This window comes from Rattus norvegicus, chromosome 19, assembly GCF_036323735.1.
Source record: "Rattus norvegicus strain BN/NHsdMcwi chromosome 19, GRCr8, whole genome shotgun sequence".
Lineage (NCBI taxonomy): Eukaryota > Metazoa > Chordata > Mammalia > Rodentia > Muridae > Rattus > Rattus norvegicus.
The window spans coordinates 40,916,573-40,943,184 of NC_086037.1; the positions used below are offsets into that span (position 1 = coordinate 40,916,573).

Genomic DNA, 26,612 nt, shown 5'->3' on the forward strand with positions numbered 1-26,612 from the left:
CGTACGCATGCTCCTTCTCTCCGCTCCACTTCATGCTAGGCGCATGCGCGTTCACGCACTGACTGCCGGGAAATGTAGTTTAGTTGCAGAGTGCCCAAGAATCCAGTGGCCGCGCTCCCGAAGGCCAAGGCGGAAGCTGGGCGGCCAAAAGTCGAGAATCCCAGGGGCCGGTCGCAGAGAAGGAACTCGGGGCTCAGGCACAGCGCGAGCTCTGAGACGCGACTTCGGTGAAGAGGCAAGGCAAGGCAAAGGTGCAGGGGCTGGTAGTCCGGGCTTCGAGCCTGGAAGATGCACAAGAGGAATGGACCCCAGGCACCCCCGGGCCGAGGTGCTGTCACCGCCCGCCAGGTGAGTGTGTGCCCCTCTGCCTACCTAGGGGTACCTACCCACCCTTCCTCAGGGTCTCTCCCCACCTTTCTTCACACTCGCCGGTAGTGCCCCACCCCCAGAAAAAACAGATCCCCGCCACCAGGTGAACCCTGGTCTCCGCCCCGCCCCCGAAGTGAGGCTTGCTCTCGACGTGTATGGCCTACTGGTCTGGGCCATTCAGCTTCTGGCTTCCCACCCCGGTTTCGGGCAACACCTGTTGCTACATCAGTTCCAACCGGGAAGGGAAAGCAATCAGACCGGCTTTTCAGGCCTTTGCATCAACTGCGTCAGGCTACACTCTGTATCCATTGTACAGATGAGGACACTGAGGATCAGCGAGGTGAAGACACCTAACCAAGGTCATAAGGATGAACAACCTGGCCAGATTGAAATGTCAGTCCAGAGGTGCACAGGAAAACCTACAGGACCGTAGCCGAGCCATCCTCCCAGATTCAGAGCCTGTGGGAATCGGATTTGTCCCATCTTTGAATCTGGGAGCCCAGGGTCTAGCTCAGTGCTCAAGTTCCCTCCTGGTCTTGGTACATTGGACTGATGTATTTGTAGCTCTGAGCCTCAGTTTTCCCACCTGTGGAATGGAAGCCTGGAAGAGTCCTTAAATCAAAGGACAGTTGTAAGGACTTATATTGAGATTATTTATGGAAAATGCTAGAACATAGTGCTTAATCATTATTCCCAGTAAGTGGAGCCATGCGTAATGGTAGGATTTGACCAATTTGGAGCTACAGAGAGGGTAATTTTATGTAACTCATCACATTCTGTTGGTCCTTAGCCAAAGCAGAAGGGCAGGTCTACAGGAAAGACCCAGCTTTGTCATGGCTTTCATTTTCTAATTTTTTTTCCTTGCTGTGCTGGGGATGGAACCTGGGGCTTTGCATGTGCTTTATTGACAGTGCATCTTACAGCCCCACACTGGTGTGTTCTCAGCAGCTTCTCTGCTACTGGGCCTTGTGCTCAAACAAAGGACATCATTCTATCATATGCCTGTCTCAGCCTCCTGGTCTCTCCCAGAAGTGGCTTGCTCTTAGAGATTTGGTTCCAGCATTCCATGTGGTCTGTCTGGATCTCCTGGCCACCTGGGTATACGGAGGGTCTAACTGGACCATGGTTGTCCCCACAGCTTGGTCTGCTGGTTGACTTCTCCCCAGATGGCCTGATGATCCCTGAGGATGGGGTAAATGATGAAGAATTGGAGGCTGAATTCCTGGCTTTGGTGGGGGGTCAGCCCCAGGCCCTAGAGAAACTGAAAGGCAAAGGTAAGTAAGGTGCTCAACACAGTCTTTGGAGCTTCTGCTGTGGGCAGTGCATGGACCTGGGGCAGGAAAACAGAAGACTTCCCTTCCTGGAGTCTGGGTTCTGGGTGACTGTCAGGATCAGCTGTGAGTGGGGCTGCGTCTTTTCCAATCTGCTTCCTGCCACCTTTTTCTTCTTTGTTTAGAATCTGTGCGCGCCCGTGTGTGTGTGTGTGTGTGTGTGTGTGTGTGTGTGTGTGTGTGTGTGTGGTGTGTGTGTAATATGTCTCTGTGGTGTGTATGCTACATGTGTGCAGACACACATGGAAGCCAGCAGAGTATGTCGGATTCCCCAGAGCTGAAGTTACGAGTAGTTGCGAACTCCCCCATGTGGATGCTGAGAACCAAGCTCAGGTCCTCTGCAAGAGCAGTGGGTACCTTAACCATCAAAGCCATCTTCCCAGCTCCTCGATTTTTACGTTTTATGGGAGTAATTTCACTATTCTCGGTGGCCCTAAGCTAAGTATTGCTTGGAGTAATAGACGGTAAGTCTGCGTCTTTGGAGAGTTGCACGTGAGTTAGGTGGTTGCACGCAAGTGGGAGCCACAGCCCTGCTGGTCACCAGTTCGCTGTGCACTAATAGACACTCAGTGGGTCTTTAGGTGAAGCTCACAGCAGGCAAGGTATTAGTTAATAAAAACCAGGACAAGAGGACCAGCAAGATAGCTCAGTAGGCAGAGAAGCTTGTTCGATCCCTGAGGTGGAAAGAGAGAACTAACCCCTTGAAAGTTGCCCTCTGGGGCTGGAGAGATGGCTCAGTGGTTAGGAGCACTGGCTGCTCTTCCAGAGGTCCTGAGTTCAATTCCCAGCAGCCACATGGTGGTTCACAGCCATCTGTAATGGGATCCAATGCCCTATTCTGGTGTGTCTGACAGCTACATTGTACTCATATACATAAAATAAATTAAAAAGAAAAAGTTGTCCTCTGACCTCTAGCCATGTGCTGTAGCACACACATGTGCTGTAGCATACACATGTGCGTCTATGTATGCGTACACACATAAATACTAAGCAAATGGAAAATACAGCCTTAGTTGTATTTCTCAGTGTTTGACAATTCAATTCCTGTAGGACTTTACAGAGTACCATTTCCTTAAACACACACAAGATGCTAAGGATACAGCCCCTTCTGACCCACGCCTTCATTGTCTGTTTTCACCTACTCACATCCAGAGCGGACGTAATGAAATGGTGGCCTTCCAGAATCATTGACAAGCCAAATCGTACAATGTTCTGAGTGCCAGGAGCACATCTACCCTCTACAGCATGGGTCCATCTTCCCGTCCAGTGTGTCCATGCTGTCTCTGCCACACTGGATCCTGTCAGTTACCTTGTGGTTGCCTAACTTATCTAAGGAAGCTTACGATAGCCATTATTTTACTTGCTTGTAGCCCCAAGCACAATCGTGAGGATGATAAGAAGGTGCTGGGCTGCAAGCCTGAGGAGGAAGGTGCTGTTATCTGTGGATGAGGCAGGGACCGCTGTATGCCTTGTCTCACCTTTAGTTCCCACAGCCTGTGCGGGAAGAACTGTTGGTTATCCCTAACTTGCACCAAGGAGCTGAAGTAGCGTGCTCAAGGTCATGTAGTGAGAACCTTGCAGAGCTGAGGCTCTGACTCAGGGTGTCTGGCCACATAGCTGAGACTGCATAAGCAAGAACTGAGTGCTTGGAGGGTGGGTTGGCAATTGTGGGTAGAAGACAGCATCAGGCTAAAAGGGCTTCAGGACGGTGGTGTGCCATAGTGCTCAGGGAAGGGGATCTGTTCTCTTCCTTGCCGTGCTGTTCTTTGGGGCGCTGGGAGGACCCTGTTCTAGCTGGGGTGTCTTTCTGTCCCCAGGTCCCCTGCCAATGGAAGCCATTGAGAAAATGGCCCGGCTCTGCATGAGAGACCTGGATGAGGATGAGGAGGGGACAGATGAGGATGTGGAGGCTGACGAGGACCTGCTGGTGAGCATGGGGCCAGGGCAGGTTATCTCATCCCAGTGCCCTCCCTGTCCAGCAGCCTTGACTTCCTACCCTGGCCGTGTATCCCTGCAGGCAGAGCTAAATGAGGTCCTTGGAGAAGAAAGGAAGGCTGTGGAGCCCGCGATGCCTGTGGTCCAGGTATACCTTCCCTAAGTCACCCATATACCCACACCAGAGTTCAAGGCCCACCTTTCCCCGTTCCACATATGACCTTGGGCACAAGTGACACGTTACCTCTGAACTCTGATGTCGCTATCATTTTGGGTGGGAAAGATTGTTCCAAGGGAAATACGTGTTCATACTCTGAAGGGTTTGCTAGGGTGGGCTGAGTGGGGTCAATACCCAGATTGTACCCCCGACACCCTCCTGTAGCCGAAGCCTTCAAGCCCCAACCCAGGAATAGAGGCCACACTGCAGGAGAGGCTAATCCTCTACCAGTCCGCAGTGGAGAGTGCCAGGCAAGCTGGGGACAGCGCCAAGATGCGACGCTATGACCGGGGACTCAAGGTGAGCAGGAAAAGGCCAGGACCCAGGAGCACCGAGCTCACACTTGATCTCAGACTCACATCACATCCTGTTTCAGACGCTGGAAAACCTGCTGGTCTCTGCAAAGAAGGGCAACACCATCAATGAAGCCGATATTCCACCACCTGTAGCCTCGGGGAAGGGGCCAGCAATTGGGCACAGCCACACCCACACTACTTCCCACCTGGCTCCTGTAAGCCCGCCAGCCCCAGAGCCCAGCGTCACCTTGGAGGCCCCATCTACCACTGCACAAACCTCTGCTAAGCCCCAGCTATCCCCAGGTGAATGGTGGGAAGGGCCAGGATGATACAAGGTCTATGGAGGCTCTTCAGAGACCTTAACATATGGGCTCTGCACACAATGGAATACTATGTAGCCATGAAAAGGAGTTAATTTCTTTTTAGCATGTGCTCTAACATGGAAGGACCAGGAGAACATGATGCTTTTTTTGGTTTCTTTTTGTGTTTTGGAGACAAGGCTTCTCTGTGTAGCCCTGGTTGTCCTGGAACTCACTCTGTAGACCATGCCAGCCTCAGACTCACAGAGAGCCACCTGCCTCTGCCTCCTGATTACTGGAATTAAAGGCATGTGCTACCACTGCCCAGCTTTTCTGTTTTTTATTTTTTGTTTCCTGTTTTCATGAGGTCATGATGTTAAGTAAAGAAAGCTATAAAAGACAGAGACACGGGGTTGGGGATTTAGCTCAGTGGTAGAGCGCTTGCCTAGCAATCACAAGGCCCTGGGTTCGGTCCCCAGCTCCGGGAAAAAAAAAAAGACAGAGACACTAATTCCAGTCTTAGGGTCCCCGGGCTGTCAGATCCATGAGGATAGGAAGTGGAATGGCAGGTGGCCTGCTGGGGAGATGACAGGAGGTGAGTGTCTAATAGAGGTGGAGTTTTATTCTGGGGAAATACGTTATAAATGGTGAGGGAGGATGTAATGCCGTGTGCCAAGTTCAGATCCAAGCACGTACGTAAAAAGCTGGGTATGGGAGAGTGTAACAGAACTCCAAGTTCAATGACAGACTGTCTCAAAAACCAGCTGAGGAAGACACTTGATGTTGACCTCTGACCTCTACAGGTACATACATCCACACCTGTAACAACACATACACAAAACTGGTTCCAGCAAGTCAGGCATGCTGGCTGTTACATGTTAGTCCAGCCCTTGTGGCTTGATGCAGGAGAATCATAATTTGGAAGACAGACAGCCTGTACTACACAGGAGGGCCCTCCTCAGAAAGAGAAAAGGAAATGGGTAAAGTCACAGGCTGGAGAGCCTGACACCTCAGTTCAGTCCCTGAGGCCTGGTGAAGGTGGACAGAGTCAGCTGCACAGAATCGTCATGTGACCTCCACGTGTACAGTAATTTAAACTAATTCTTTAAACCTTTCTTGAGACAGGGTCTTATCATGCAGCCCTGACTGTCCTAGATCTCACTGTTATAGACCAAGCCAGCTGTGCACTTAGAGAGATCTCCCTGTCTCTGCCTCCGAGGACTAAGATTAAAGATGTGTCCCACCATCCCACTCAACACAAAACATATTTAAAACAGAAAAAGAAAGGAAAACAATGTTAAGTAAGTTTTATGTGTTTTACTGTAAATTATAAAATAAGAAATAGGGTTGTGCATGCTAGCATATGCCTTTTACCCCAGTACTTGGAAGGCAGAACACTTTTGAGTTTCAAGGCCAGCCTGGTCTATATGATAAGATCATGTCTCAAAAAAAAAAAAAAAAAAAAAAGAGAGACATATGGAGCCCGAGAGCTGGCTGAGCGGTTAGGAGTGCTGGCTGCTCTTACAGAGGACACGGGTTTGATTTCCAGCACTAAGGTCAGGGTCACAACCATCTGTAACTCCAAGCCTGTGGGATTGGGCATTTTCTTCTAGCCTCCTAGAGCCCAGGCACACATCCGCAGGCAAATCACTCAGACACATAAAAATAGATAAATCTCTTTATGGGATTTAAGAAGTAAATGTTGGGGCTAGAGAGTTGGCTCAGGAATTAAGAGCATTTGTTGCTCTTGAAGAAGACCCAGGTTAGGTTCTCAACTCCCACATGGTGGCTTAATTTCCCTTTCAAAGGAGCCGATACCCCTCTGTACCAGCAAGCATGCATGTGATGCGCCTACAAGTCAAGCACTCATCACAATAAATAAATCTAAAAATGTTTATTAAAGTAGATGTTGATGAGTTCCCAATCACTTTTGAATTTACATTTTTTCGTTACGGTGGGAGGACTTATATGCCATGGCACGTATGTAAAGATGGGAGGACAACTGTGGGAGTCAGTTCTCACCTTCTATGTAGGCCCCAGAAATCAAACTCAGACCTTGACCTGCCACACCTTTGGTCTTAAAGACTGGTGTCGAAGCCAGGGCCATTGTTCGGTGTCCATGCAGTTGCCAAACATGTGTGAGACCGTCTGCTCCACCATCAGCTTCCAAGCCCCACAGATGCCACGGAGGAGAGAAAGGCTTAGTTATTCCTGTAATGCTCACAATTGTAAGGCTCTGGGAGCGCCGGCCTTGGCTACTGTTTAAATTTAAGATGAAAACTGACAGATTAAAAAGGTCCCCACTAAGCTTTCATGAATCCTGGGGGAGACACTGTAGTGTCCCCAAACCTCCAGGCCTAGGGGCAAGAGTTCCTCGTGCCACTAGGCAGCTGAGTTATCTTGGCAGATAGATGCCTTGGAGCCTCAGATTTCCATCTGTAAAATGGGACTCAGAACTTGGTGGTGAAAGTCAAATGGACCGTGTAGTGAGCTTAACCTAGGCTTCTTGTGTGTTCTTTGTAGATCCCTGCAGCCCCCTTGCCCGGTTGCAGAGCCTCCAGCATGAGTACAAAGTGGCTGCTCTCAGAGCCAAGCATCAGGATGACACTGCTACAGCCGCCAGATACTTGAGAGTCTCGAAGGTGGGTCCTGGCCCACACACAGGCCCTGCTGTTGCAGGGAACCAGAGGCAGCGTGCAGGCCCACGCTAACTCCTAGAGAATCAACTGTTCTTAGAGCCTCAGCTGCTGTCCTCTGCCATAGAGCAGGGTATGGAACAACCCCCTGGGGTCCTGGGAGCCCCTCCCTACCCATCTCATTCTTTCTCCTAGAGCTTTGACCCTGTCTTGGAGGCCCTGAGCCGAGGGGAACTGGTAGACCTGTCCCGCCTGCCCCCTCCACCTGGTGAGGACCCTCTCCCGTGCCCCTTCCTACTCCTACTGTTCACTTTGGTTCTGCATAAGATAACCAAGCAAGCCCCTCACTGAACTGTAAACTCTGTCTCCAGACCAGCTGTCCCCAGAGCCCCCCTTGCCAGCAGCCCAACCTGTGACTCCTGCCTCAACACTCACCAGGCCAGGTAGGCTGCTGAGATCCTTTGAGGTGGGCAGACTGGGCCAGTACCCCATTTCCTTCTCTCCTTAACCTCTTTCCCACCTCTTTTGGCCCAGAGGTTCCCCAGCCCCCGAAGAACCTCCTGGAGGCGCTGGAGCAGCGAATGGAGCGGTACCACGTGGCTGCAGCCCAGGCCAAGGCCAAGGGTGACCAGAGGAAGGCACGCATGCACGAACGAATTGTCAAGGTATGTAAGGGCCAGAGAAATGCTCCCAGGAGCTCTCTCAGGGCTCCCTAACACCTCTATCCCCTGCAGCAATACCAAGATGCTATTCGAGCCCACAAGGCAGGCCGAGCTGTGGATGTGGCTGAGCTCCCAGTGCCCCCAGGTAGGCTATGTGTCTGGGGTTTCCCCGCCAAAAGTATGTTTCCCCAGATAAGGTCTGGCCTAGAGCAGGCTCCCCATCCCACTCCTACCTCTGGGCCTTTGGCTGCTCTGTTCCCACCTATCGCTCTCTTGTGCAGCTGTGGCTGTGCACTCAAGAACTTTGCAGACCTCTTAACCAGAGTGGAGTGAGCCATGACAGCAGAGTTTGCATCAGGAAGTTGTTTGCAGTGTGTTATGTCTTCCGACCGCCCCCTCCCTCCCTCCTTCATTCCGTTCACCCCTGCCAAGGTACTCCGTAGAGTAGAAACCTCGAAGTTCTCAGCCACCCACAGCTTCTGTAGAAACACCCTCCACACTGGGCCCTCTCCCAGCTGAGGCCCACCTCACAGGTCTGTCAGGATCTGCCCAAGCCCAGGGTGCACAAGAGAAGCAGGCACCATGGGAATGAGCAGCAGCCTGGGGAGGGGCAGTCTCAGCTCCTTCACTCAGATCAGGTCAGACTCGGGTGGGCTGGAGGGTCCAGAGCAATGCTAGGGCACTTCGCTAGCATGCAGCAAGGCTCCATCTTTGGGGTACAGAAAGCAGTAAGACTGGCATGACACACATCTGTAATCCCAGAACCTGGGAGGCTGAGGCAGAGGGACTGCATGTTCAGGGCCAACTTGAACTACCTAGTGAAGTTGCTCAAAAAAACCAACAGAGAAAGGCCTAAAATTCCTTAGTGGGAGGAGGGGTTGATGGCCTCCGACAGTGCGGGGAACTGATCAGGCCACTCTGCCGCCCAGGCTTCCCCCCAATTCAGGGCTTGGAGTCTGCGGAGCCTTCTCAGCAGAGCCTGGTGGGAGTCCTAGAAACCGCCATGAAGCTTGCCAACCACGAAGAAGGCTCAGATGAGGAAGAGGAAGAGACTCCAAAGAAGGTGCAAGGGGTCAGGGCCGAGGTGGGGGGATAATGAGAGAAAGAGGAGTGGCCAGCCTCATGCCATCAGCCTGCCACCTTGCTGCTCCCTCAGCCTTAGTCCTTTGGTCTACAGAAAAGGCCAGCATAGAATAGCCTCCCTGTACAGAGCTGCTGCAGAGCAGAGGTGGAAACAGGACCATAAGTACGTTCAGTGCTGGAGATGAGCCAGGCATAGCGGCTTCTACCTGTGATCTCAGCTCTCGGGGGCTGAGGCAGGAAGATCGCGAGTTCAGAGTCAGTTTTAGCTACATACGAGTTTGAGGCCAGCCTGAAACACACAAGACCCTGTTGAAGACAGAGATAGGTTTTTGGTTTTGGGTTCTGACACCTGGGAATGAGTCACTGCAGGCATTGGGGACAATCTGACCTCTCTCTACCTCAGCAGAACACCCCTGCTGCCTCCACAGCCCAGCCGAAGGCCTCGCCCTCCAGGGCACCTCCATCAGGACCAGCCCCAGCAGGCAAAGCTGCTTCCAAGGGCACCTCCACCAGGGGTAAGTACCCCACCCATCCTGGCTGCCCAGGCCAGCTGAACCTCAATGGGTTGGGCAGCCCCACTGAGGCTTTCCCACCTTTAGCCCAGCAGCAGCTGGCCTTCCTGGAGGGCCGTAAGAAGCAGCTCCTTCAGGCTGCGCTGCGCGCCAAGCAAAAGAACGACGTAGAGGGCGCCAAGATGCATCTGCGCCAGGCCAAAGGGCTGGAGCCCATGCTAGAGGCCTCCCGCAATGGACTGCCTGTGGATATTGCCAAGGTGAGGCCTGTGTACCTGTGCAAGCTGCCTTCGGGTCCCTTAGCAGCCACGTGACCTGTGGAAAGGAGACAGTTACTTCTCACATGTCAGCATAGACTACAACACAATGCCTGTGGGGCCCACGCTCCTGCCATAGTTTTGCTTTTCGTCTTCCTAGGGTCTTGTCCTAATCCACATGATCCAAACGGGTCACTGACCCATTGTCTCACGCCCATGGGAAGGGTGGAGCAAAAGGACAGAGTGACTTAAAGGAGTCATTGCAGCACCTGGGAACATCCTGACCTCTCTGTTCCTCTACAGCAAAACACTCCTCTCTCCAGAACCCATCCTTTTGTTTGTCTCCCATTGGCTAGAGTTAGCTATGTGGCTAGCTGCAAAGTCTTCTGGGGCTTGCAGTTTCTTGCAGGAGCAATACTGTGGCCATTACTAGAGAAGAGCCTAATCTCTGAAGACAGTTAACAGACTCTGCCACTTTGGATAGGACTGTTCACTCAGAGCATTATTTTTGTCTTTGGAGACCTGAAGTCATTCCCACCTCAAAATCAAGCAAGATCCTGGGATCCCTTGTGTGACAGACAGCAGCAGCATGACAGAAAATCTGTATGGAGCACACGCTGGGTCCCAGGGACAAAATGTTGAGCAAAATAAAATAGACAGAAACCTCTACCCTCACAGGACACACATTCTAGCTAGGGAGACCACAGTGACACATTGGTAAATCCAAAACTTTACTGTGGCCCATGGTCTTGATCTGCCTCCCTCCCCCTCCTCTTTCTTAGCACCAGCCACAGTCTAGCTGCAGGGTCTTCTCACCCTGGAGTGCTCCCCTGGTGCTCCTCCGGTGCTCCCCTGGGTGCTCCTCGGGCTCACTCACTCTTCCTACATCTTTGGTTCTGATCTTTCCAGATAGGGTCTCTGTACACACAGGCCTTGGGCTCACAGTATCCCGGCTGCCCTCAGACTTTCCACTCTCATGTGTTGATGTCACCGCTGTGTGCCTCAGTGTTTGGCTTTGTCTGTTCGCTGCTGCATCCCCCAGTCCCCAGCCACAGAGCAGGGCCTGCACAGATGGGCTCGCTTGCCCAAAATGTTTTGATTCAGACAGCGTAGGAATTGAGGGGAGGCCCCACACAGGAGATGAGTAATGGGTAGAGAGGCTGACAGAGCCCCAGGTAAGCTGTTCCCGGTGGGTCAGCAGGTCAGTAGGCCGTGCCTAGCAGCCTCATCCTCCACAGGTGCCACCTGCTCCTGTCAACAAGGATGATTTTGTGCTGGTCCAGCGGCCTGGCCCAGGCATGTCTCAGGAGGCCGTGCGTCGCTATGGGGAGCTTACCAAGCTCCTGAGACAGCAACATGAAGTAAGGCCCCACCAATGGCCCTGTCCCTATCCCCTATACTATCCTGGCCTCCCACTCACCCTCCACTTCTCTCCCCTGCAGATGTGTCTAAACCACTCCACACAGTTCACCCACCTGGGCAACATTGCTGAAACCATTAAGTAAGTGCCCATTCCACTGGGCCTGCACTGGCAGTCCAGCTAGCTAGGTCCCTGAGCAGTGCCTTCTTAACAGGTTCGAGAAGCTGGCAGAAGACTGTAAGCGGAGCATGGACACCTTAAAACAAGCCTTCGCCCGCAGTCTGCCCACACCTGCAGCCCGCTTTGAGCAAAGGACCTTCAGTGTCATCAAGTAGGGCCCAAAGCCCTGCCTGGGGTATTGCTGGGAGGGAGCCATACTGTGGCATCTGTATCTGGACTTGGTCCTGACCAAGAGTGAATAGATGGTGGGAACAGACATCCAAAGGTTCTGGGCAGGCACGAGCTGCTGTATTGGCCAGGGCCCTTGCCGACAATTGGCAGATACTCAGAAAATAATCAGTAAGCGAAAGGAAGGTGCTGAGTGTGTCGCTCAGCGTGAGATCCTGGGTTCCAGGACTGCGTAAACCAGATCCCAGCCCTGAGGAAGTGGAGGCAGGATAATCAGAAACTCAAGGCCAGCTTTGCTACATGAGGAGCTGGAGGCCAGCCTGTGCTACACGGGACTGCCTCAAAAGTAAAGAATCCTCTAGCAACTAGATTCCTGGCTGACACTTAGTAGGACTTCAGGAATGTATAGTAAAGAGCAGATGCTGCCAAGTTCATCAAAACTGGCAATCAAGGACCAGGGAGATAGGGCAGCAAGGAAAGGGGCATGTGCGTTTACACACACAGTACACACAAAACCAGAGAGGAGATACACACATAATATACATAAAACCACATAGAAGGCGCATACACACACATATAAAGCCATAGAAGCAAGTACCAGATAATAACGTGAGCACTCAGCAGGGAGCCCAGTAGTCAGGCAAGGGAATGCCTAAGTCTGCAGCCTGATTGTGAGATCTGGAGGGTCCCCTGCTCCACTGAAGGGGGTGAGAGCCCTGGTGGGGGCTGAGGTGCCTACCTCTGTCTCCCTGCCTACTGAAAGGATCTTTCCGGACTTGAGCAACAACGACATGCTCCTGTTTATTGTGAAGGGCATCAACTTGCCCACACCCCCAGGTGAGGAGGCAGCCCTGAGGCAAGGGTGGGCTGGTCTCTCTACCTAGGTCTGACCCTTGTCTACCCACAGGACTGTCCCCCAGTGACCTGGATGCCTTTGTCCGCTTCGACTTCCCTTATCCCAATGTGGTAGGTCCAATCTGTTAGGTGGGTGTGGACCAAGAATCAAGGCAAGGGGAAGCCCACATCTGGCCTAGGTCCTGATCATTCCCCCCCTCCTTCCTGATATAGGAGGAAGCTCAGAAAGATAAGACCAGCGTGATCAAAAGCACAGACTCCCCTGGTGAGTCACCTTGTCCTCTGCAGAAGATAACCCACGGTGGGAATCTACCTCAGAGGTATTCCCTAGCATGCACAAGCCTTGGGCTCCCACCCCAGCACCCTCAAAAAAAAAAAAAAAAAAAAAAAGACAAGGACAGAGAGGAGATGGTTCAGTGGGTGAAGCAATTGCAAGACAAGTAGAAGGGTGTGGATTTGAATCCCCAGATCTGACTTAAAACCGGCACAACAACATGGCTCTACAGCCCCACACTCCTGCAGTGAGGAGACGAGAGCTTGTGGGCCACATGGGGTTCACAGCTCTCAAACAAGGTGGAAGGGGGAGACTGACACCCAAGGTTGTACTGTAACCCTCACGTGAACATATATACACAGCTCGCGCGCAGACACACACACACACACACACACACACAGAGTAAAAGCCCGGTGCACACTCCCACTCCCAGCTGCTTCTCGTTCTTCCCTCCTTCCCTGCATAGAATTCAAGGAGCAGTTCAAACTCTGCATCAACCGTGGCCACCGTGGCTTCCGAAGGGCCATCCAAACCAAGGGCATCAAGTTCGAAGTGGTCCACAAGGGGTGAGGCAGGGATCACCAGTTCTGGGCTCCAGGGCAGTGGAGCAGCATGCTGACCATCATGTCTTCCTCCACACAGGGGATTATTTAAGACTGACAGGGTGCTGGGGACAGCCCAGCTGAAGCTGGATACATTGGAAACAGCTTGTGAGGTCCACGAGATCCTGGAGGTAAGCCAGTGCTGCATGCTCTGCCCTCTGCTCTGGTACTGGAGTCATCCCTGGCAGTCTCTGGCTCCACTACAGCACTTATGCCCACCTAGGTTTTGGATGGCCGCCGGCCCACAGGGGGTCGCCTTGAGGTGATGGTCCGCATCCGGGAGCCACTGACAGCCCAGCAGTTGGAGACTACAACTGAGAGGTGGCTGGTCATTGATCACATCCCAGCAGCTGTGCCCACTGTGAGTCCCTGCCTCTCAGTCACCTCTGGGAACAGGGCTACGGTCAGAGACTCAGTACTCACTGGACTGACTCTCCACCAAAACAGGTCACTGGGCCCAAAGCAAAGGTTCCTCTCATACCTGCGTCTTCAAAGGAAGCAGGCAACAGGTAAGTCTGGGCTGCGCCACACTGACGTGAGTCCTCTTGTCTCAGTTCCTGTGTAGTTTCTAGCAGGCAAATCAGACTACCCCATCCCACGTCAGAGCCGCGCTTGACCCCCTTCCCTTGGGGAATTCAGTTCCAAGCCTCCACTTGTTCTTTAAGAACTTTTGTGATCTGACCAATGTCAACATACCAGGCCTCCTCTGTCTTCACTCTTGTACTTTCTTCTGTCTCTGTTCCTCACTCGTGTCCCCTGCCTCCCCTTCCTGAGTGTCAGGATGACAGGCAGACCCAGAACGTCTGGCAACAGGTCTCCCTTCCTGGTCTCTGGATGTCTTGAGGTCCTTATGTGATTCCCCTAGCCCCACCCATCCTGTGCCTCTGCCCACTGACTCCTGTGGATCCCCACCACTTCCTCTGTATCCCCTCATCCCCCTCTCTACCCTGCAGATCATCACGGCCCCTGCATAGCCTTAGTGTGCTGGCCTTTGACCAAGAGCGGCTAGAAAGGAAGGTAGGTGCCTGCCCTGCTGGGCTTGGTGCAGCGAGTTGTAGGACTGCGGCCCAGATTGGCTCACAGCCCCCTTTGTACCCTCCAGATCCTGGCCCTGAGGCAGGCACGCCGGCCTGTACCTCCAGAAGTGGCCCAGCAGTACCAGGACGTAGTACAGCGTAGCCAGTGGCAGAGGGCACAGCTGGAGCAGGGAGGTGCTGCCCTCCGCAGGGGTAGGAGCAGAAATGGGGCTGGAAAGGAGTGGTGTGTCTGGAGAGAGAGGGTCAAGAAAGGGGCTGGAGAGAGGTCTGTGATGAGAGGGGTGTGTGCAGTGGGTAGGGAACTGAGAATCCCCATTGTATGGGACAGACAAAAGTGGGGAGAAGCCTGGCCCTGACCCCCACTTCCGTTTCTCAAGAGTATGCAAGCCATCTGGAGCGCCAGCTGCACTTCTATACAGAGGCTGCCCGGCGCCTGGGCTATGACGGAAGCAGGGTAAGCTCGACCTGTGTGGTGGATACTGAGTTAGAGGGTTGGGGTCATCCTACATGTCAACCAATCACCCCTTCCCTAGGAGGCCGCGAAGGAGGCATTGTACCGGCGGAACCTGGTGGAGAGTGAGGTAAGTGGCCACAGGGGTGGGGGTCACATGTGATGGTAGTCCCCTGACCCCCTGTTTCTCCGTGTCTCCCCCAGCTGCAGCGACTCCGCAGGTGAGGCCCATCCTGGACCACAGCCTGATGCCAGGCAGAGCTCCAGGGCCACCGAAGAGACAAGCAGACAATCAGTGGACAATCAGTGGTTCTGGGCTCCCCCTGTCCGGGCCCCCGGCCCTAGGGGCATCAGGACAGCACCTCACCCCAGCCTGGCTGGTCGGGCCTTGGAGAGTCCTGTTTGCACATCCAGGAGCGTCTGGAGCAAGGAGAGTAGCTAGGACACGAGCCCAGAGGGCCCTGCAAGCACTTTACTTCCTGCCCTTCCCATCGTTGACCCCAAAGATACCTCTGAGGCTGTCAAGCTCAGCTGACTCTCTAAGGACTGTGCTGACCCCGCTGCCCCTCACCCCCAGGGCCAACACAGAATGAACAGCCAAGGCCACACCTGCCTCAGCTTTGTCTTTTTTCCTTGGTGTTCCTGCCCACACCCCACCACCCAGGGATTGGCTTGGGCCTCCTCATGCAATCCAGTTCTCTGGAAAGGCCTGGGTGAGCCCACGGCTTGGGCCCTTTGGGTGTAGACAACACAGAAAGGCTGTGCCCTGCAGGACATTATTTGGTGACCCACGTATCTGCTTCAGGTCTCTCACATCATTCACAGGCCGTGGGACCAAACCGACTGACTTCCTATCCTAGGGACTTAGGATGGGAAAGACCTCCTTTGAGGTGTGGGGAAGAGATGGGTTGGTCCCATTGGACACTGAGTTCCCTTTGAACATTAGAGGGCATCTACTTTATTTCCCATCACCATCTGTAGTGGAGAGTGTGGTCTGCACCCCAGAATGTTCAAGCCAGCATGCTTGCTGCTTTAGCCCCTAACCCCTCCTGTAGGAGACACCTGCTCCTAGTGCTTTGGCCAACTCTGGGCAGCACAGGCTCAGCCTCTGAGGCCCAGACTGAGAACTTTCTTAGTCCACATCCATCAGAGCTCAGGCCAGGGCCATTTGGCTCCTCCACCTCCAGGGCTCAGGGTTCCTTGCCCTTGCGTGGCAGCTGGATCAGGACCTGTTCCAGGTTTTCTGCAGTGTCTACCACACGTAGGTGTGCAAGCCCCCGGAAAGCCTCCGCTGCAATGCTTGTCATGTGAAGTCTGTTGGCCCTGTGCAGAGAGGGGCGCGTTAGGGCATGACAGCTGAGCTACTGTCATTGTCCCCACTTCCCTGTCACTCACCTGAGAGAGAGGGCTCGAAGGTGGGGCGTGCTGAGGAAGGCCTCTGGGCCCACATGACTGATCCGGTTAGCCTGCAGGTATAGCTCCTCCAGGGCCTCAGGCAGATCAGGGGGCACAAAAGATAGCTCATTGTGGCTCAGGTCCAGCACCTGCCAGGCACACAGCAACCCAGCAGGCTCAGGGCATTCGCCTTGCATACCAAGAGCTTCCTCTCCAGTCCTCTGCCTCTTCCCTGCCCCACGCAGGTTGCCTCCTAGTCCTTGTTCAGTAACGGGTGTTTACCAAATTCCTTTACTCCACAGAGATGGGCTGAGCCTTGTCTATTTCTGTTTACCCATGGGCTGCGGGGACTATAGGTCCCTGCCTTCCCCAATTCAGCAAGACAAGGATGTAAAGATGGTGATCCTTCACATCCTCCTTGAAAACTCTTTCCTTCTATTCCCTCCTCCCCTACCTCCCCATTTTCTTTCCTTGGCCTCAGCAGGCTTCAAATCCAATCCTACCTCAGCCTCCTCCGCTATGCTGTGCAGCTGGGCCCAGCCCCCACAGCTGGCTCTGGTCCTCACTAACTACCACAGTGATCTGTGATCACCCTGATGACCTCTAACTAGGATGTTTGGGGTCAGAGAGGAATAAGGGTCCTGTCATGGGCCCGGCTGGGTTGCCAGGACCTAGAGGCCGCTGTCATTGAGTGGAATGGAGGGTGATCACAAGTCAGGTGGGGACTCAACAGCCTGAACAGGGTCTGTTTCAACCAGCCCAGGCTGCCCGCACCGGACTCTGGCATGCCCTGGCTCAGAGCTGGGCCAACGGTGGGATGGGGATGACCACATTGTAGTTAAACCCCTGACCTGCAGTGCCTGCAGCTCGTGCCAAGCGCCAGGTTCAATGTCGCCTACGCGGAGCCGGTTGTGTGCCAAGTTCAGCTCCCGCAGCTTATTCAGCCCAGCGAGCTGCTCTGGCTCCAGGGTCCGCAATTGGTTGCGTTGCAGTCTCAGTGAACGCAAACTGGCAGGCAGGCCCTCAGGCAGCCGGCTCAACTGGTTACCGGCCAGGTCCAAGCTGCGCAAGGCGCGCAGACGGCGGAAGGCGCCGGGATGCACGTGTGCGCTGGCCAGGCGGTTGTAGGCCAGGTTGAGTTCGGTCAAGGCTCGCGCGGAGACCAGATCCCGCGCACCTAGCGCAGCCACGCGGTTGTGGGGCATCACCAGGGCCTGCAAATGGCGGGGCAATGCAGGAGGCACGCGCTCCAGCCTGTTGCCATAGAGGTGCAAGGTGTGCAGGGCTCGCAGAGGCCTCAGCGTCCCCGCGGGCAGCGCCGAGGCCTCCAGCTTGTTGTGCTGCAGCAGCAGGTAGCGCAAACCCTTTGCTTTATGCAGCCTTATAGCTTCCACATGCCGAATGCAGTTGCGACCCAGGTGCAATATGGTCAGATTTCCCGGCAGGCCCTCGGGTACTGTGGCCAGCTGGTTGTGGGACAGATCCAGGTACTCAAGGCTGCTCAGCTTGCTGATGAAAGAAAAGGGTGACAGAAAGGTCACCTCAAGAAAGAGATCCCACAGATCTTACCAGAAAAGAAAAGAAATGGTTTTAGGCCACCTTTAAACTGGAGATTTCGGCCCTGGGTTCGGTCCCCAGTTCCGAAAAAAAGAACCAAAAAAAAAAAAAAACAAAACAAAAAAAAAAAAACCTGGAGATTTCACGTTGAAAGTGATGTAGTAACGAAGCTGGGTCGATATGATGTAGAAGAAATATGTATGGTAGCCCAAAATGGCCGTAGATATAAGTGTAGCATCCCAGGGTTCATGAAGGGAGCTAAGAGGAGTGAGTTCCATGCCAGCCTGAACTACATACACTTAGAATCTTTTTTTTTTAAAGGGGGCGGGGCTGGAGAGATTCAGCATCTAAGAGCACTGGCTGCTACTCCAGAGGCCCAGGGTTCACTTCCCTGGACCCACATGGCTGCTGTCAACTGTCTTAACTCTAGACCCAGGAGATCACTGTCCTCTTTCAGCCTTCCTCCTCCTTCAGGTACTTCATACACCTGGTACACAGACATCCACGCAGGCAAAAACATTCACAAACATAAATAAACTAGGAGTTGTAGCATACACCCTCAGTCCCAGCAATCAAGAGGCAGAGACGGGCAGGGCTAAATGAGATGGAGGTCACTCTCGTCTCCATAAATCCCAGGACACCCGCGGCTACATAGACAAACAAAAAGCCGGGGTGGGGGGGTGGGGGGTGGGCACCTTTAATCCCATTACTCTGGAGTGAGATCACTCCCAAGGGAGGCAGAGGCAGGCAGGCAGATCTCTGAGTTTGAGGCCAGCCTGGTCTACAGAGTGGGTTCTAGGACAGCCAGGGCTACACCGAGAAATCCTTTCTTGATAAACCATAACAAATAAACAAACAAAACAAAAGCCCCAAGCGCTAGGGAGTGGCTCAGAGCTCCTGTGTTTACCTGTCTAGAATGCTGGAGGAGGTAATGAGGTGTGCCCAGATGGTAAGCTTGTTTTGTTTCGTGGCTTAGGTGAGAACCTGGACTTTACCTCTCTACCACAAAAACCATAACTATTGGGTACTAGAACCTCAAGAAAGCGTAGCAGGGGACAAAGACACCTGTCAAACATCACAGCATATAATAACACCTTTTATGCCAGGCAGGGTGGCTGGGTATGCACTAGGTACTCACTAAATGAAGTCCTGGACTAGGAATCCTATAGGAGGGGCTGCCCATAGCACAGGCTGCAGAGTGCCTACCTGAATGTTGTTGCATCCAGGCCACTGTCTGTCAACTGATTATGCTGGAGATACAATTCCCGGAGCTGAGTCTGGAGGCTCAGAGCGCCTCTGGGCACCTTGGAGATAAGATTGTTCTGCCAAAGGGAGAAGAGAAAGAGGCAGAGGTCTGGCATAGACGACCAGGGAAGCCACAGAAGGCTCTCGAGTAAGAGTACGGCCCAGAGCTTACCTTGCCTGTGCAAAGGAGTGGAAATAATTGTTTTATGATTTTTTTTTAAACATCTGGAATTCTCAAGAGCAGTTGAAAGTATGGAAAGGGGGCTGGAGAGATGGCTCAGTGGTTAAGAACACTGGCTTCGCTTCCAGAGATCCTGAGTTCAATTCCCAGCAACCACATGGTGGCTCACAACCGCGTATGTGATCTGATGCCCTCTGCTGGCTTGCAGGTGTACATGCAGACAGAGCAACTCATACATAAAACAATAAAATAAATCTGGAGAAAGGAAGGAAGGAAAAGGAGCAAGTGGAGAAGTCCCACAGGCCACAAGTAGGAGACCTAGGCCCAGGCATGTGTGTGCAATAGGCAGGGTACCTACCTGCAGGTGCAGCCGTTCCAGGGAGGCTGGCAGGCTGGGTGGTAGGTACCTGAGCTGGTTGCTGGAAAGACTTAAGGTGGTAATGGCCTCTGAACCATGGAAGGTGTTAGGTGGCAACCCGGTGTTCCTCAGTCTGTTGTTGTGAAGGTACACAGACCTGAGGAGAGCTGGGCTGCAGTCGCCAGCCTATGCATGTGCACACCACCCTCCCCCATGCTGTTGCCCCTCAACTCCAGCTGGGGTCACCAACAGCTCCTGTTTGAGAGTAAAAGACATGTGGGTGGGTGTATTTGTGCATGTATGTGTGAGCGTGAGTGCATACATGTGCATGCGTGACTGTGTGTTTGTGTGCATGATTGCCGAAGTAGGTGGCATCTGTCCTAGTCTAGACTTTTGATAAGAGGCTCACACTCAGCCCCTCTTCCCTCTCCCCAGCCTTAACCCTAAACCCCCCCACGCAGAGCTGAAGCCCCTTTGATTCCATTTTAGGGTCAAAGTCCCCCAAACTGAACTGAGTGCCTCAGACCCTCCAAAACTGATCTGAGTCCTCTCTGACACTGAGCCTCTCGGCACAGGGCAAGACCCAGGATCCCCAGAACAGAGCCCAGCCTTTTCTTACGCCCCACCCCCAGTGCACAGCTATGCCTCAGACCCTCCAAAACCAGGCTGCACTCTGGTTCTCCTTTTGCAGGGCCAAGTACTTGCTCCCTGGGACAGGCCTCTGGGAGCAGGATCCTGGAATCAAAGGCTGGGGGCGGAGCCAGGGCTAAGGCTACCGGAGAGCAGGCTTCTCCCCAAAGGTGAGAGGAAAGATTTCCACCACTTCGTTGGCAGCCAGATCGGCGACACGCAGGGAGCGTGGCAGGAACTGGGGTGCTACAGAAAGCTGCAAGGGCAACAGCGTCTGGTCCTGGTGCACGGTTTCCTGCCTCCCCAACCCCCACTCCAGGTCGGGCTCGCCAGGTGACCCCAACCAGGCTGTGACCTCTCAGGGATATGCGCTCACCTTGTTGTGGGCCACATAGAAGTTCTCTAGCTGGGTGAGAGACTCAAAGGCCTCATCAGGCAGGCCTGGATGGGAGCACAGTGGACAATGGATGAGGGGACCAGCATTCTAGCAACCCCACTCTGAAGGCTAGGGACTACCACAGATTCCTAGTCTTTCCCCCAACCCCCACATCCTGTCCTTACTCAAAAGCCACAGCCACCACCATCCCCCAACCCTTGAAATTCCACCTCGCTCAGCAGTTGTGGAAACCCCCAAGAGCTGGCCACAACTGGCAAAACAGCGGATGTGGAGAGGGGTTGGGACCTGGTTGTTCCCAGCTTGAGGCCCTCACCCTCTGAGGAGATGAGGTTGCTATGCAGGTCCAGGGTGCGCAAGCCACTGAGGCGAGATAGCTCATTGTAGGGGAGCTCCTGAAGCTGGTTTTTCTGTGGAATAAAGATATTCACGGGGCTGGGGATTTAGCTCAGTGGTAGAGCGCTTACCTAGGAAGCGCCAGGCCCTGGGTTCGGTCCCCAGCTCCGAAAAAAAAAAGAACCAAAAAAAAAAAAAAAAAGATATTCACACCAAGGCCTATCTGGTTTCTCTGTGGAGTAAAGGTATTCACACCAAGGCCTGTCTCTTGCTCCTCAACTTGTAACCCGGAGGTGTAGCCCAAACAGCAGAGTACTTGCTTGGCATCCACAGGGCAAGCCCCTGGGTTCATCCCTCATATATCCAGAGAGAAGAGGAAGGGAAGAAGAAAAGAAAACTTCCCATTCCTTGACCCCAAACAACCTTAAGACTTGCAAGGCACTGGGCCCTTTTACTGCACCGCCTAACAAACCACAAGATTACCCAGCGCCTGAAGCCACACCGGCTGCTAATTTTGAACATGGTCTCTGACACTCCTCTAGCCTTCCCCAGCACCCCACAGCCCAACACAGGGCCTCACTACGCAGGGAAGGATGACTTCCAACTTCTTCTTCCACACAGAGATCTGCCTTCCTCTGCTTCCCAAGTGCTGGGATTAAAGGGGATGCCACCACCATGCAGCTGAACCCAATGTTTTGACCAAATCAACTTTACTCCTAAGACGCTGACCCCAAACTCCACCCTCTGGACACACAATGCTTCTACCTCTGGCATTGGCCTGAATTAGCAGACCCAGAGCAACGTCAGGTTCAGCTCTGGCATGTGGACCCACCACATGAACCCTGCCTGGTCCTGTGCCTCCCTCTCAGACCCCCGGCCATCACCTGCAAGGAAAGGTGCCTGGCAGCTCTGGTGATATTATCTGGAAACACCCTCAGGTCCAGACCAGCACAGTCCACTGTGTCATCTCGGGGACAGGAGCAGCGCCAAGGACAGGGCCTCGGCAGGGGCTGTGAACTGTCACCCAAGTGTGGGAAGGCAGGGTCCTCCGTGTGTGCTGCCGGCCACCTCAGCAGCAGAAGCAGCAGGAGCAGCTCTTGAGGCCTCTGGAGTAAAGCGAGGGGTCAGAAAGCCACCTGGTGAGGACTTCCCTTCTGCAGGGCAGGCTTAGCCACTTAGCCAATGGGCAGAACCAGGCAGGGGATGGGCAGACCCGCCCTCAGACCATCCCTGCCCTCCTTACCATAGTTAGCCCTGCTGTGCCTCTCCCCAAGCTTTTGTCCAGCATTCACTTCCTCCAATGTCTGCTGTGACTATAGCTGCCCTCCATCTCTCAGCATAGAGCGTGCGCACACACACACACACACACACACACACACACGCACATGCACACGCACACGCACACACACACAGCTACCACAGGGCCTGAGAAGATGACTGTCCCTTTCCCCCTCCCTGAAAAGGGCAAACCCAGGGCTGGATAGGGTGGCAAGGCCCATCCCTCATTCCCTGCCTTCTCCAATCACCCCGGCTCCACTTTCATAACCTCAGCCAGCCTGAACCGAGCCACAGCCGTGAGGAATGCTTGAGGAAAAGCTGAGATTCATCCTTTCTGGTATTTGGTCTGACCACAGACAGGAATGGGGTGCCAGTGGATAGGGGAGGCATTAGAGAGTCTCCAAGGAGATGAAGCCAGCCAGGAGGGCTCAAGGGAGGATAGCGCGTCTGTTCTCATGCCTGACTGGCAGGCAGCCACTGCCCACTCCCCAAATAGCCCTGGCCCTTGGAAGGAAGTTAAGGGAGGCAGAGCTATGTGAGCTGGGTGCCGGCCTGCCTGTCTGAACCTGGGCTATGTGCCTCAGCTTCCCTTTTTGTAACTGGTCATGTACATCTCACCTTCGAGAAGCATTGCAGAGTGCATAAGCTAACCCGGCTAAGTGGACAGCACATTGTAGGCATGCACAGGCCTACAATCCCAGGGCGTAGGGAGACTCAGGGGGAAGACACTGATGAGACCAGTACTAGCTGATAAGCGCCTGTCTCAAACACAAGCAATGTAGGGGCTGGGGATTTAGCTCAGTGGTAGAGCGCTTGCCTAGGAAGCGCAAGGCCCTGGGTTCGGTCCCCAGCTCCAAAAAAAAAAAAAGAACCAAAAAACAAGCAATGTGTCAAATATATATGACAGAGGCCTCTTCCTCAAAGGGCTGTCAACTAAAACACTTGGGGCAGGAGAGATGGTTCAGAGGTTAAGAGCACCGGCTACTCTCCCAAAGGGTATGAGTTCAGTTCCCAGCACTCATGGAGCTGGGGTTCCTTGGGATGCAGACAGGTAGGAAAGAGAGCCAAGCTGGAGTGGGAGCCAGTCAGACAGCAGGCTAGCAGGCAGCCTTCCTCTACAGCTCCCACACAAAGAGTTCCTGCCCCAACTTCCCTCAGCAGTGAATTATGAGCAGCAATGAAGAGAACCTTATTCCACCTTAAGCTGCTTTGGTCAGCGTTTTTCACCGAGACAAGAAAGAAACTAGAACTCCCAAGAATTTCTAAAGGAGACTCAGAAGTTGGAGGGGCCAAAGAGATGGCTCAGTGGTTAAGAGGAACCCAGAGGACCCCGGTTCAATTTCAGCAACTATGTGACAGTCTCACACCTGTCTGTAACTCCAGTTCCATTAAATCTGACCCCTTCACATAGATATAACGGCAATCAAAACACCAATGAACATAAAATAAATTATGAAAAAAAGCTTAGAAATTGAATCAGGTGTGATGGGACACACCCTTAATGTTAGCACTCTGGAGGCAAAGACAGTGAATCTTTTTTTTCTTAATTTTATTTATTTTATGTATGTGAATACACTGTCACTGTCTTCAGACACACTAGAAGAGGGCATCCGATCCCATTACAGATGGTTGTGAACCACCATGAGGTTGCTGGGAATTGAACTCGGGACCTCAGGAAGAGCAGTCAGTGCTCTTAACCGCTGAGCCATCTCTCCAGCCCCTGTCTTGTTTTTTTAAGGCATGGTTTCTTTGTGTATCCTTGTCGGTTCTGGAACTCCCTTCGTAGATCAGGCTGCTGTTGAGTTCACAGAAATCCATCTGCTTCTGCCTCCTGGGTGCTAGGTTTAAAGGGGTACACCACCACAACCTGGCATGAGACTCTGTCTTAAAAAAAAAAAAAATAGTGGGGCAGTGTTGCTAAAAAAAAAAAAATAGTGGGGTAGTTTTGCTAAAAAAAAAAAAAAAATAGTGGGGCAGTGTTGCACTCAGCACTCAGGAAGCAGAGGCAGGCAGATCTCTGAGTTCAAGACCAGCCTGGTCTACAGAATGAGTTCCAAGGCAGCCAGGGCTACACAGAGAAACCTTGTCTCAAACAAACAAACACCCCAAACAGGAAGCTGGAGAAATGACTCACAGTTAAGAGCACTGACTGCTCTTCCAGAGGTCCTGGGTTCAATTCCTAGCAACCATATGGTGGCTCACAACCATCTGTAATGGGATCCGATGCCCTCTTCTGGTGTGTCTGAAGACAGCTGCAGTGTACTAAGGTAAATAAAATAAATAAATCTTAAAAACAACAACAACAGCAAAACCAAACAAACAAAAATTTTAAAACATAACTATCAGAGAGTCTCATTAAGGTTCAGGAAGTAGGGGGGTCTAGAGACTGATTAAAGCACTGGCTGCTCTTCCAAAGGACCGGGGTTCAATTCCCAGCACCCACATGTTAGCTCACAAGTATTCATAGCTTCATTACTGCAGTTCCAGCCGCTCCTGCACTGGCACACAGACATACATGCAGGCAAAATACGAACGCACACGAAAACAAACAAAACCTCCCAGTCCCTGCCTCCACCTTCCTGGGCTTGGCTCACAGCTGTCCTTATGAAGAGAAGGCTCCCCACATTTCTGATCACAAGACATAGTCCAGAGGACAATTGTCAGCATGGCCCAAATACATGTGGATTCAGTCAGAGATCACGGCAGACCACACACTTTCTGTCCTCTGAATCACTAACCAGACATGGAAAACAGGCCCAGGGCACAAGTAAAAGGCACAGGGAATTAGAAACTATAATTCCTCTCCACACCCAGTTTGCACACCACCAGCTTCTTCATTGTGTGTGTGTGTGTGTGTGTGTGTGTGTGTGTGTGTGTGTGTGTTTGTTTTTGAGATAGGATCTAGGGTGGTCCAATGTCTTAGTTAAGGTTTCTATTGCTGTGATAAAACACCATGATCAAAAGCAACCTGGGGAGGAAAGGGTTTCTTTCTCCACACAACCCTCAGATCATATTCCATAACTGAAGGAATTCGAGGCAGGAACTCAAGGCAGAAACCTGGCGGCAGGAAGCAATGGAGGATCCACAGAGGAGTGCTGCTTCCTGGCTTGACCCTCATGGCTTGCTCAGTCTGTTTTCTTAGACAACCCAAAGCCAACTGCTCAGTGTTAGAACTGCCTAACCCTACAGGAAGGCATCTGATAGGCTGCGTTATCAGTCGAAAGCCCCACTTCTTAAATAACTCTAGCTCATGTCAGCACAGCCCGGCTGTCCCGGAACTCAGTATGTGGCTCGGGATTGAGTGCTGGGATCCTAGGTGTGCACAATCTATCACGTTTGGCTTATTTAGTGCTGGAGATGGAACCCAGTGCCCAGAGGATGCTGGGAATCCTGGTCATGACTTTAGCCCTTCTGATTTTCCATTTTATCCTATTGTGTATGGATGTTTCCCCTGCACAACTTGCAGGGAGCTTGCCATCAGAGCAGGGTTATTTTGTTTGTTTTCAGTGGGGATGGCTGTTCTGAGTCTTCTGATCAGTACTTACTGCTTGTATATAAGCCTTGGGGAAGGAGGACTTGCCCATCCGCTGGCGTAAGCTATGCAAGACTCTAACTCAAAAAAACAAACAAACAAACAAACAAAAAAAAAGAAACAAAAACACTCCCCAAAACCAGATGAACAAAAACAGAGGTGGGTGGTGGTGGGACAGGGCTTTAATCCCAGGATTCTGGAGGCAGAGGCAGGCAGATCTCTGAGTTGGAGGCCAGCCTGGTCTACAGAGTGAGTTCCGGGACAGCCAGGGCTACACAGAGAAACCATGTCTTAAAAACAAACAAAACAACCCCCCCCCCAAACAATAACAACAGCAGATCAGGTCGGCAAGGGGGTTGGTTAGTAGGTAAAGGCATCTATTGTCAAGTCTGACAATTTGAGTTCAGTCCCTGGGCCCTACAGTCCCTGCAGGTTGGGCCTGTACATGAGCACACGGAACATACATGTCCACTTCTATACAAGTAACAGCAAAGACAACGAACCTAGGCTCCATGGAAATTTGAGGTTTCTTTTTTATTGTTTTTAATTATGTAAATGGATGTGCATGTGTCCAAGTGCCCGCAGGGCCTCTGGCCGGGAGTTTAGAGTTATGGGCGTTTCTGAGCCACCTGCCATGGTTGTTGGAGATCGAACTGCTGTCTTTTGGAGGAGCAATGCACCGTGCTAACCACTGAGCCATCTCTCCAGCGTCCCGTGCTTCGTGGTTTACATGAGAAAGGGAGGGAAGTGGCTGCAGGGGTGTGTGGCTTGGAGGCCCACCTCTGGCATCTCAGAGGATGGTCAGTCAACTCCTGGGAAAGATCAGAAGGGAAGTGTTCCCACGCACACAGATGTTACATAGAACGTATCCTGGGTTGGCAAGACGACTCAGCAGGTCAAGACCAAGATCCACAGCCTGAGGACCGGAGTTCATTCCTTGGGGTCCACATGGTGGAGGGAGAGAGGTGACTTCCAAGCTGTCCTCTGACCACACACACGCCTGGCACATGCATACTCATACAAACACCAAAAAATGTATTAAAACCTTTTTTCTCGGATGGGTCCTAGGGGGCAGAAGAGATGGCTCAGCAGTGTAGAGCACTTGCTGCTCTCCCAGAGGACCCATGCGGCAGCTCACAATTATCTAAAGTTCCAGCTCCCAAGGACCTAGTGTCTTCTGAC

At 52.7% G+C, this 26,612-nt stretch overlaps 2 protein-coding genes across 10 annotated transcripts; one reads left to right on the forward strand and one right to left on the reverse strand.

Annotated features, from left to right (window-relative positions):
* The first annotated feature begins 14 nt into the window (after positions 1-14).
* Cc2d1a (coiled-coil and C2 domain containing 1A) lies at positions 15-15,130 on the forward strand. 6 transcript variants are annotated; one of them, XM_039097531.2, is made up of 29 exons: positions 15-348; positions 1,508-1,643; positions 3,518-3,627; positions 3,718-3,783; positions 4,018-4,152; positions 4,229-4,451; positions 6,971-7,089; positions 7,279-7,351; positions 7,455-7,526; positions 7,618-7,748; positions 7,818-7,890; positions 8,675-8,808; positions 9,232-9,343; positions 9,428-9,600; positions 10,836-10,958; positions 11,040-11,098; positions 11,172-11,288; positions 12,069-12,142; positions 12,213-12,271; positions 12,374-12,425; positions 12,901-13,000; positions 13,077-13,167; positions 13,260-13,397; positions 13,484-13,545; positions 13,990-14,053; positions 14,139-14,265; positions 14,451-14,527; positions 14,607-14,654; positions 14,694-15,130. In XM_039097531.2, the coding sequence occupies exons 1-29, from the start codon at positions 289-291 to the stop codon at positions 14,964-14,966; spliced, it is 3,081 nt and encodes a 1,026-aa protein (XP_038953459.1). In that variant the 5' UTR covers positions 15-288; the 3' UTR covers positions 14,967-15,130. The 6 variants fall into 6 exon arrangements, with proteins under 6 accessions (XP_038953459.1, XP_006255295.1, XP_038953460.1 ...); XM_006255233.4 differs by having other exon boundaries at positions 14,729-15,130; XM_039097532.2 differs by having other exon boundaries at positions 9,235-9,343.
* A 323-nt stretch (positions 15,131-15,453) lies between these two features.
* Podnl1 (podocan-like 1) lies at positions 15,454-22,188 on the reverse strand. Of its 4 annotated transcripts, none has more exons than NM_001400941.1 (10): positions 21,864-22,059; positions 21,505-21,726; positions 20,601-20,694; positions 20,267-20,331; positions 20,037-20,146; positions 19,261-19,393; positions 18,683-18,798; positions 16,771-17,428; positions 15,920-16,068; positions 15,454-15,847 (listed from the first exon to the last, which is right to left on the reverse strand). In NM_001400941.1, the coding sequence occupies exons 1-10, from the start codon at positions 21,906-21,908 to the stop codon at positions 15,715-15,717; spliced, it is 1,725 nt and encodes a 574-aa protein (NP_001387870.1). In that variant the 5' UTR covers positions 21,909-22,059; the 3' UTR covers positions 15,454-15,714. The 4 variants fall into 4 exon arrangements, with proteins under 4 accessions (NP_001387870.1, NP_001387869.1, NP_001387871.1 ...); NM_001400940.1 differs by having other exon boundaries at positions 19,261-19,417; NM_001400942.1 differs by lacking the exon at positions 20,037-20,146 and having other exon boundaries at positions 19,261-19,417.
* Between the last annotated feature and the right edge of the window lie 4,424 nt (positions 22,189-26,612).